The sequence below is a fragment of the Acipenser ruthenus genome, chromosome 16, assembly GCF_902713425.1.
Source record: "Acipenser ruthenus chromosome 16, fAciRut3.2 maternal haplotype, whole genome shotgun sequence".
In the NCBI taxonomy this organism is placed as follows: Eukaryota; Metazoa; Chordata; class Actinopteri; order Acipenseriformes; family Acipenseridae; genus Acipenser; species Acipenser ruthenus.
The window spans coordinates 30679681-30690836 of NC_081204.1; the positions used below are offsets into that span (position 1 = coordinate 30679681).

The 11156-nt window shown below is 37.4% G+C and overlaps 1 protein-coding gene across 1 annotated transcript; it reads left to right on the plus strand.

Annotated features, from left to right (window-relative positions):
• The first annotated feature begins 253 nt into the window (after positions 1-253).
• On the plus strand, positions 254-10283 carry LOC117412465 (testis-expressed protein 11-like). Its single transcript, XM_034903659.2, is given in 28 exon segments — positions 254-334; positions 672-791; positions 1092-1172; positions 1405-1490; positions 1583-1640; positions 2101-2196; positions 2365-2395; positions 2398-2442; positions 2610-2688; positions 3042-3193; positions 3474-3559; positions 3800-3937; positions 4152-4254; positions 4578-4638; positions 4640-4700; positions 5001-5086; positions 5230-5283; positions 5594-5634; positions 6008-6094; positions 6924-6994; positions 7297-7413; positions 7810-7882; positions 8230-8367; positions 8752-8860; positions 9307-9388; positions 9390-9428; positions 9752-9919; positions 10069-10283. Coding segments are annotated over 28 exon segments (2415 nt in total). The 3' UTR covers positions 10141-10283.
• The last annotated feature ends 873 nt before the right edge of the window (positions 10284-11156 follow it).

The following is an 11156-nucleotide window of genomic DNA, read 5'->3' on the forward strand; positions in this document are numbered from 1 at the left end:
TCCAGGTCAGAAGAAAAAAAAAAACACCCATAAAAATACATTGAGTGCATAAAGCAGAGTACTGCATATTAACATACAGTAAATACTGTAGAGTACACTGGGACCAGGCCCTGTATATTAAATCTCAAGTGACTTTATAAGTTTTTAAGGACTCCTGAAAGCTAACATCTAAGGAGAAAGACAAGTGGCTCATGTATAGTACAGTACCTCCAAAGTCACTACAGGATAAATGACTGTTTTCTGTTTGCTGCAGATGGCTATTAAGACTGGGAGAAGCTGGCTGGACACTAAGAAACCCGCCTCAGCTGATGTCTTCTTCAGTCTTGCTGTTAAAGTAAGTTCATATTTGTCGCAGTTATTCATACCCCATCCTGTCAGGCAAAACACATTCTTTTGAACGTGTTGCAGTGGTTATGATAAGGCACCTAAACAAAATCAATTTTGTCAAACCTTTATCTACAAATGGAGATACAACTGCATAGGTCTTACTTTCTCTTTGGTGGGATTCACTAAGACCACTGCCCTTACTGGAATCCATTAATATGCCGGCTGGCTCTTTTAGCAGTAGTGAAAGGCACTCCAGCAGTAGTCCTGTTCTGAGCTTTCATTGTAGACTTACCAACTTCTAGCAATATACCCCGATCCCCTGATTATTTATTATTGTGTTTTAGAATTTGGAATTGCTATATGGCAGACTGAAGACCCGCAGTGATGGACAGTCAGATTTAAACATTCCCAAGGGCGACGTGGAGAAAGATCTGTTTCGAGTACACTCCTACCAGGCTGAGTCTGTAGGTATTCACAATGACCCTGTAACCCTGAAGAACAAGATAAACATTTGATGGCTTTACAATGAAGTTTACTCGTGTAGCTGCATTTGACCCTACCGTGTAAAATGGAAAAGTCCCATTCATTTTCATTGTTGTGGGTGTGTTTGCTCCGTTTTAGAAATGTAATAAAATGTACCAGAACATCCACCCCATTTATCTTTATATCTTTCCTGGGTGAAACTAAAATTGCTTCTTCAGAAAAGAGAGATAATTATAGCAAATAGAAACACGTCAAAGCTAACTGCATTCTCTTGTCTGCAGGCGGTGGCACAGGCAGACCATCAACAAGCTGTTTCCTATGTGCAGCGCTGTAAGGATATGCTGCTCAGGCTGCCAAAGGAGGTATGCTGTGCAGATCACTTAGTTTTCATTTATATTCATGCAGAATTTGCCTTAAAAAATAAAAATAATTATGAAAATGTGTAATGGGTGATTTAAGAAGTAGTACTAAAAGAAAATAAACTAACAGGATATGGTGCCAACTAGAATATTGGACAACCCCTAAAGTTGTCATTCTAATTTGCTGTACAGTTAGCATATTTAATACAATAATTAAGTCATATTTATTTTGTAGACTGGATATCTGTCCCTCATGTGCTATAATTTTGGGGTTGACACCTACAATTTAAAAAAGTATGAAGAAAGTTCCTTCTGGCTTAGGTGAGGATGTTTTTCTAGTAAAACTGAGAAAAAGCAATTGCTATTGAAATATTGGGATATTGAAAATGTCACTCTTTGCCCTTATATTTCAGCCAAAGCTATGATATAGGGAAGATGCATAAGAAGTACTCCCCTGGAGCCTCAGTGCAGGTAGGGGAATGGAGTCTGAAAATTAGACAACAAGTAATACAGTTCCATGATGCAATGTATTTTGATACAATAGGCTGTATTCACAAAGCTTTAACTAACGAGTTGTTTAAAGTTTGAAATTTACAAAATTGTTCTTTCTTCTTGTTAATGAAACCAGGAATAGTCCAAAACAGTTTCAAGAATATCAAATGTATTATTATTCATAAGAAGCATTGGCTTTTAGAATGGATCCAAACCACCTAAAATAAGAAATAATTTCTGATCTAAAACTCAGGGCTGCATAAAATCACAGATCAGAAATCCAGATTTCTACAAGCATTTACACTTGCCTAAACCTGTATTTTTACCAGTTCATTGGAATTAAAATGAACTTTTGAGCAAGTATGTGGAAATAAGGCATTAATTTCACTGTATTCTTTACTACCCTGAACATTAACTATGTGTGTTCTGCATTTTTCAGGCCAAGATCCTGAGGTTACTGGCAAATGTGTATATGGAGTGGGACTGTAAGCAATACCAGGAAAAAGCTCTCAGTGCTGTCAGCTTAGCCAACAAGGTAATATTACACCTGTTATTTTTATAAGTAATATCAATCCTGTTATTAAAAAAAAATAAAAATCTTAAATGCAATGTAATATATTTACAACAATTCACCCGTTCTTTTACACCATTGTTCTGTAGATTCTGTGATCAGTAAAACTTATAAATTGCTTCAATTTGATAGGAGAATGTGCATCCTGCAGGCCTCTACTTAAAAACATCTTACTGCAGTGCGTGTCTCTGGACGAACCGGTGAAGGCAGGTATGTTTTGGAGACTGCTGTCATTGTAGGGACAAGTCACGAACACAGCCACTCTTTTTTTTCTATTTATACTTTGACTGCTTTGTTAGAATGCAGCAGGAAACCAACATTGTTAAATAAAATTCAATAAAGAACTCATTTCTGTCTGTTTTCCTTTTTGAGTTTAGCAATAGCAGAGTTACTTGATGTAGAGGTCCCCCTGGATGTTTGTCTAAACACTGTAAAACTGCTAATGGATGCAGACAGGTAAGATTAGGTGGTTTCAGAACCGGAACTGTGATAGCAATCTTGTTTGTTGTTTGATTTTAATCATATCTGTGCACCCCAGCTGTTTAAATTCCCTTTGTACACGTGTCAGTAGGTAAAGTACACACATTTTAACCAGCTAAAACTTTCAAATTGCCAGTGTTAGTCTGCTATGGTAAAATTCATTAATAGGGCAGCTAATGCACTGAACAGCCATGTGTAATTACAAGTGCTGCAAGTACTTCAGCTCTTTTACATCATTTGCTATAACCAGGATGAGTGTTTGAGTTCAGTTCCCAACTTGGGGGTAACTGTATGTACAGTCAGTGTGTGTTTGCTTCTCCCTTTAATAGGGAGGTCCTTGCCTTTGAATTTCTGAAGAGTGTGTGTAAACACTTTGAAGCCTCTCCAGAGCTGGGGAGGGCCCAGGTGCAGCACATCACGATGTTACTGCAGAGAGGGAAGGAGCTGCTGGGCAAGCAGAAGATAGAGGACATCATCACAGGTATACAGTAATCCAGAAATATCTTACTGACCTCACTTTATTTATTGACAACAGACTGCTTTTTCACACAGTTCAGTGTGCACAAGATAGCTGTGCTTGAGAACAATGCAGACAAAGGCAGTGCTTTACCTCATGGGAAGTGTGTGTGTGGGGTGGGGGGTGGGGGGTGGAGAGTACAGTGCAGTAAAAGCCATTTTTTTGTTGTAGTCTGTCTTGAGTAGTAGTTCTTTATTTATTGGCCATTACATTTTAAATTCATTTCCATATGTATTCTTTGAAGGTCACTACACTGGGAAACAGCTTTCCCCTGAGGCACTAAACCACTTACATCTCCTTCTCTGGGATAGAGCTGCCAAGAACTTTGAGGTAAGAACAGGAGTCTGGAAACTACAGAGATGGTTCTCAAACCTTTTGTCATACAGATTTCCAACCCATTTAGGGCCAGTACTGAGCTGTAATGCTTAGGTAACCAGACCAATCAGACACTTCATTAGAAAAGCAAACAATGATATATTTATACTGCACGGATCACCCTCCATTGTAGTATAATCGGATCCTTCCATTAAATGGTTTCTGTTTTGTAACACTAACTCTACTGTTGACCAGGCTAGGAACTACTCTGAGGCTCTGCAGTGGTACAACTACTCCTTGAGTTTCTATTCTGCGGGTCAAATGGAGCAGAACCTGGCCAAGCTGCAGAGAAACAGGGCTTCCTGCTTCCTGCATCTCCAGCAGCTGGACAAGGTACAGCTTTCCTGAAGCTGCCTGGGCTACAGCACCCAGGGGGTTACTAGCCACAGCTGTTAGAAAAAACAATATACGTAAAAATACAGGTGTGAAAAGTCACTCACAATGGACAAATAGAGAGAGAGAGAGAGAGAGAGAGAGAGAGAGAGAGAGAGAGAGAGAGAGAGAGAGAGAGAGAGAGAAAATATGGCTTGTGCTTTCTTCTTACCAGGCTAAAGAAGCAATAAAAGAAGCTGAAAGGTGTGATCCAGACAGCATTTTCACACAGTTCAGTGTGTACAAGATAGCTGTGCTTGAGAACAACGCAGACAAAAGTACGGCTTTACTTTATTATTATTATTATTATTATTATTATTATTATTTATTATTATTATTATTAATAATAATAATAATAATAATAATAATAATAATAATAATAATAATAATAATAATAATAATAATAATAATAATAATATATTATTTACCTCATGCGAAGAAGGGGGTGGGGGTGGCGGGGAGAACAGTACAGTAAACTCCATAACACCGTAACAATATTGTTTTCTGATTTCTGTCTGAGAAGTGTAGAGTGTTATTTTATTTGGTACCTGTGCAAGAATATGGCTGCTTCAACTTGAGAGTATGCTTGTGTTTTGTACAGCTTTAGAGGCTGTGAGAGTAATGGGGAAACTGGCAGAAAATCCCATGCGGAAGGAGGACAGACTTAGCATCTGAGAGTGCCGGCTCCAACCTTTTGAGTCTGGCAGCACAGATTGCTCTAGAGGTACATTTCCCTTACATAGTGGGTGTAACCATTTATGGTATAATAGAAGTTTAAAGATACATGTCAGAGCCTATTCAAAAGGCTTGATAGTGTATAAGCTCCAGAAAGCTATTGCCATCTGTTGGTTTGAAGTCAAGACTTAATTGTCTGGTTTCACAGACCTTGATAAGGCATTAATCTTGGACTGGTAACATTATTCAGCTTGTGAGGAGTAAATACAACATTTATGCTGCATGAAATAAAAATAAAAAAATGAGACCCTGGAAGCAGTGGTAACAAGCTGAGATATTTGTTTTCCAGAACGACCAGCAGGATGCAGCCATGAAGGCCCTGGAATATCTGTGTCAGCAGTCACAGGACAGTGGCCAGGTCTTCATAGCACTCAGGTAAGATAACAGAACCTGTACAGTAGATGCACAGAAAAAAATGAAGAAAAGAAAAACTAGTGTTAAATGTGTTTGCATCCTATTGAACACAAAATGCACAATAGGCAAGATTTAACTAAAGTAATTCATTTTCTTCTGCACAGGTGTTTGGTTAGACTGGTCCTTTCTAAAATGGGAACAATAACTGAGGAAAAGAGGTTGGTAATTAGAGGAAAATGATAATGCAGATTCGATACATTAAAATTTATGAGCCATTTTCTGAAGGAAACCCTTTCTTTTGTTTATGCAGATGAAGACAGACAGTGATACATCTTAAAAAAGAGCATTAAGTAGAATTCTCATGTGTTTCTGAATGTTTTTATTAGTATTCCAGATGCAATGGGATTTTTAGAGGTTTACAAAAAATGTAATGCATAGGCATCCACGTTCATATATGTGAAAATATCTTCATGCTCTTATTATAAAAAGTCTGGTTAGTGTATTCACACTTTTTTTTTTTCTTCACAGGGATACTAACTTGGATATTCTGCGGTCATATCTGAAGATGGGTGGGTTAGAAATATAAATAGAAAGTAACTTTACAGAACAGAGTACCCTATGCTAACTACATAGGCTGCACTTGCTTTAGCTTAGTTTTAAATGTTTAAAAATGGCTCCCAGTTACACAGGGTTGAAATATTGAGTAGGGGGTATTGGTGGTGGCTTAAAGCAGTTTTCATTTTTCCTTTTTGGACGATTTATCAGACATGCTGTTTTGGCAACAGAATGAATAGTTTAGTTACTGAATGGTTTGCTGGAGGTTGATTTATGTATTATACAATAACAAACTTTGTTCAGTCTTAAAACAGAAAAATAAGGAACAACAGCAATAACCTTAACCAAAAATCCAGTGTATTTATAGTGAATCCTGTTCCTTTTTAGCCCTGTTAAAAATATCCCAGCTCAACCCAGGAGAGAGCCTAAGTTTGGAGAAAAAGATTGACGAGGCAAACTGGTTCAGGAAAATTGGTAGGACCTGCAATAAAAATCATAATTGTTTTATATAACTTGATATGTTATATGTTGGGCTCTTTGTTTTCGGTTTTTATTTTTGGTCACGTGATGTCCCTTTAAAGTTATATTGAGCCGTTTCTGAATTAAACTCTTGGAAAAGCGTTGATTGTGAAACAAGATCACTTTAGTTTCTTCTCCCATATCTTGAATGAGACTATGATTCTGTTGCATTGATAATGTAAAAAAAAAGAAAGAAAAAAAGGCAGCTCCTTATTTTTTAATTCAAACTGAACACAAAAAGCGAGGTCAGTTAAATTGCTTTTCCCGGATTTCAAATTTTAATGACGCGTTGGAAAAATGTTATAACCTGTTTTTCAAATAATAGTTTCCTCTTAATTACGATTTAATTAAATCAATTTAACTTCACTCGCTGTTTGTGTTCGATTTGAATTAAAAATAAGGAGCTGCTTTATTTTTTTAACATTATTGATGAAACAGAATCATAGTCTCAGTCAAGTTGCAGGAGAAAAAACTAAAGTGAACTTGTTTCACAATCAACACTTTTCAGAAAAAAGGGGCATCTCATGATAAAAAATAAAAACCGAAAAGCCCTCGTTATATGTTAAAATATATAAAAAATGTAAATGGAGTTGAAACTATAATCAACCCTAATTTTATTTGAACACAAGCACTGCATTTGAACAAAGCTTTTTTTTGGTAAAGAGTAAAATATCGCATTTCTATTGCAAATACTGTAATGGGGCAAAATACAATCAGTCACATTGAAGGAACCTATAGGGTCTTAAATATTTAAGGAACTTTTTAATTAAACTTTTTCTTTCAGCTTGGAACTCAGCCTTGCAGTGTGAGGACACACCTGGCATGATGAGAGATTTCTTTGTGCTTTCGTACCAGGTAGGAGAGTCTTCCTTTCTCCGCCCTTGTGATATGTAAAAACATCTTTTTCTATTTTGCAACTTTTTAAAGTTTATTACAGTGATTTCAATGGATGCCATTTGTAATTAACCCCATAATGATCAGGCATTTTTAGTCTTACAATTTAGACAAGACTAATGAAATGTTAAAAAAAATAAAATATATTCTTTAATGTTAACCAGTATATCATCTACATATCTTTCTTAGCCATGTTGGTGGCTGCCACGTTTGTAAAGCAATCTTGAGTTGCTACAGCATTCCAATGATACACTCTTTTTCAGATTTCCCAGTTTTGCCCGTCTGAGAAAGCAATTTTAGTTGGACAGAAGACTTGCCTCCTCATGGCAGCAGCAGCCAGTTTGGAGCTGGCAAAAATCCCTTCAGAATCCATCGAACAGGTTGATATTAATAATTTTTTATATTATCTTATTTTTAGGATATATTTTATTATATACTGTATAGCATCTGCCATACTGTCAGCAAAGGTATGTCTGTTTAAGCCAGCAGAGGGCATATCATGCCCTGTAGAAACCAGGCATTGAATTAAAAGAAGTTTGTATATTGTATTCTGTTGTGTATTAAATATATACATTGTTGTGGAGGTAGGCAGTGCACTGCTGTGAGGGACAGCAGGATCACAGATCAACAGAATTAACATGTATAAAATATCAGCCCAATGTGAAAGCAGTCAGGGCAGATGGGGACCAGGGGCTGCACAGGTGTGTTGTTTACTTGGTTGAGTTGCTGATTGTAGTTAAGTGGAGACTGAGACTTCACAAGCTTTTCCTGCACAGACTGAAAACCTGACCCAGGCACTAGAACACATGCAGATCTGCTGGGGGGTGTGGAGGACATTGAAAACTTCAGGTAGCCTTTACTTTCAAATGTAATACCCTTGGTGTTCCTGCACTGTAGTTTTTATCCATACATGCTGTAGAGAACTATTGTACTTCAAGGAAGAATAACAGTGACACAATTCTAGTTTGGTTTTTGAATAGTGAATGTAAATCTCTACAAATGAAAATTGTAATTAGATTTGCATCAAGTGTGTTTTACCAAGATGATACATTCTTAGCAAACCATTAAAAAATAGTGAGGTGATAAAAAAACTAAATTGCTGCACATTTCTAGTTCACATGCTAACTTTTATGACTATGTCCCCAAATATTTTTCTAAGAACAAGCAATTTTACAGTAACTTGAATTATTTTGCAGGGGATTTCTCCAAGGACCCCACAGACACTTTGCTGCTGCTGTATGAGTTTGAGGCCAGAGCCAAACTGAACGACCCCAAACTGGAGTCTGTGCTGGAGCTCCAGCAGATCGAAACCAAAACATTGGAAACCATTGCCTGTAAGTACCATTCATACAACTGTAATTAGTATGTATGATCAGTCTTCATGACTCAGCCTTACTGTATACCAAGACATTTATTTATTCATTTCATTGTTTATTTTAACAGGGCACAGCGGTTGCTTCTCCAGTTACCACAAAGGACAATTTACAGCAATCATTACAAAAAGTCACCCTTTTTGCCAAAACCACTGAAAGCGTGTAGTTCATTCCTATTTAAATGTGTTTCAGCTCAGGTACCCATTCCATTGATACACACAGGCTAACCCACTCACTGAAATCCATTAAAGAAAATACAGGTTGACCCATTCCATTTGGAAACTTAAGAATAGCCATTTCCCTGAAGATACAAACAGGCTATTGTCTTCTCTCCTGTCTGTCCAGCACTGGCTATGGAGCCTCCTGCTCATTCCCCCTCGCTGTGTAAAAAGGCCTTGAGGATCGCACTGTCTCTGCACAGGAAGCGTCCCGATTCTGACATCTTACGGTGCAGGTAAGAGAATAAATCATTTACATTTCTTACTACACCATTTTACAAAATAGATCTTGAATATGAAAGTGGGGAAATGCAGAAAAAGCCATATGAATGTTTTTTATGTATTTCATTTTAAATGGTAGCGTAAATACTTCTGTTTCCCATGAATGTACTGTGTAAATTAGATACTACTGATTTCATTAAATATCTACAGTGCGACTACTGATTTCATTAAATATCTACAGTGCGAGCAATGACAGGGTCTGTGTTTGCAATAAAAGCATGTTTGCAAGGTGATTTTCAAGAAAATTAGACACTATCAGTACAACTGCTGTGTTGTGTATTACACAGTACATAAGCAGCCACTGAGTTTAGATAAATGGACATTACAAATTGAGATCAAACGAATGTCGTACTAAAAAAATTAGTTTACTTTCAGTACCCTTGAATCCTTTTCTCTACAGCCAGTGTCTGCACAGTCTGATCCAGTTGTCGCTGCCCACAGGGGTGCTGGAAGTGGAGTCCCGGGTTCTGGAGGAGGTGTGGGGGGTACTATGAAGAGGCCCTACTTATAATAAGCAGTGCAGTAAGTAAGACAAAATAGCTTTAAATATAGGCAGTGGTGAATCGACGAGGTGCACTTGTTTAGTATACCACTCATCTGTTACTAACTACAGTATGCAAGTAAGGAGTGCTTAAGAGAATAGTGGGGATTATGGATGTGACAGTTTTATCAGTGACCGTCCAAACACTTTCCTTACAGATCTATTAGCATTTATCTACATTCGTTTGTAATTACATTTTCCAGAAGGATGGAACTAATCTTGAGTCTGCATTGCGTGTCATTATTATTATTATTATTATAATTTTACTGAGAACTCATCATTTTTTTTTTTTTTTTTAAACCAGCACGGGGAGTTCCCTGAAGTGGAAATTCTGTGGCTCCTGACCAGAGCCTGGAACACAGGGATATTGCTCTATAGCCTGGCTCAGTACACAGAGGCAGAGAAATGGTGTGGACTGGGCATGAGCTTCCTCCGACACCTGGGCTCCCTGCAGGCTAGCTATGAGACTCAGGTAAAGGGTTGCTTCACCATTCCTCTCCTCTATAACCCATCATCATACCATAACACGATTTGGGAACATGAGTATAATACCTGTTACATAAATATATATAAATTAACCATCATAAAAAAACCTGACTGCTCTGCTGTTTATATTCCCAGATGTCAGGTCTTTACACTGAAGTGCTGGACAGGTTAGACAAAGCAAAGACCAACCTTGTGACTGAAGCGTGAGGATACAAATAGACACCATGTGAAGGTAAGCACTGCCTGGACTGGTTTCTGAAGCTTTGCTGCTCTTGATTCCAGTTAGAGGAGATGCAAATGTTGAGGAGCCACCACCATATAGACTTTAAAATGGTGGCTAAAACCAAGCTTAATAAACTTCCCTGATTGTGTCTTCCCATTCAAAGATGTATTTTATTAAACAATGCTTCAAAGATGTGCTGTTCAGTAAGCTTTAGCAATTGTTTGTTGTAGAACATGTTCTTTTTCATTTTCAGATGTGTTTTGCTATTCTTTGTAAATAATGAGTGCTGTAGCTCTTACCTTTCATTACAAAAAACTGTTGAATGTTATATGTATTTGTAAATGTTATATGTATTTTGCTATAAGAAACTAAAATGAAATGAGTGTAAGTATTTAAATAAATAAATAAGAATGGAACTGTATTCTAGATTTGCTGTTTAAATAGTGTTTATGTTTTCACTGTATGTCCACTAGATGGCAGCAGAGCTTAAGAAAAGACTGTTGTGTAAGACAGCTTCCTCCTGACCAAGGTTGCCAACCGTCAGTATATTTACAGTGTAGATTATTCACGTAAACCCGTGAATAACAAAAAAAAATGTCTGACTTTGGATCAAAATAGAGGATGGTATATTTTTATTGCTCAAATATTTATTTAAAAAAAAAACCAAAGAATGCCAAATAACAATACTGTGCTGAAATTAGTACGTGTTCTTCAACCAAGTAGCCAAAGCACAACAAGCTCGGCCAGCTTGCAATGCTTTTCCCACAGATTGTTCATGGAAATATGCTGGATAGCCTAGACTTGGATTCAATGCCATACCAAGTGACTAACTAGACGGATCTTAGACGGGATCTGGTGGCTGGTGAATACTGGCACAAAACTGCCCAAATCTGGTTGCCGTAACGCCAAAAGAAATGCTATGACAACCAGAACACCACCAAGGCACAGCACTGGTGTGTACTCTGCTTAAGAGATTAAAAAAAAACAAGAAAAATTGATA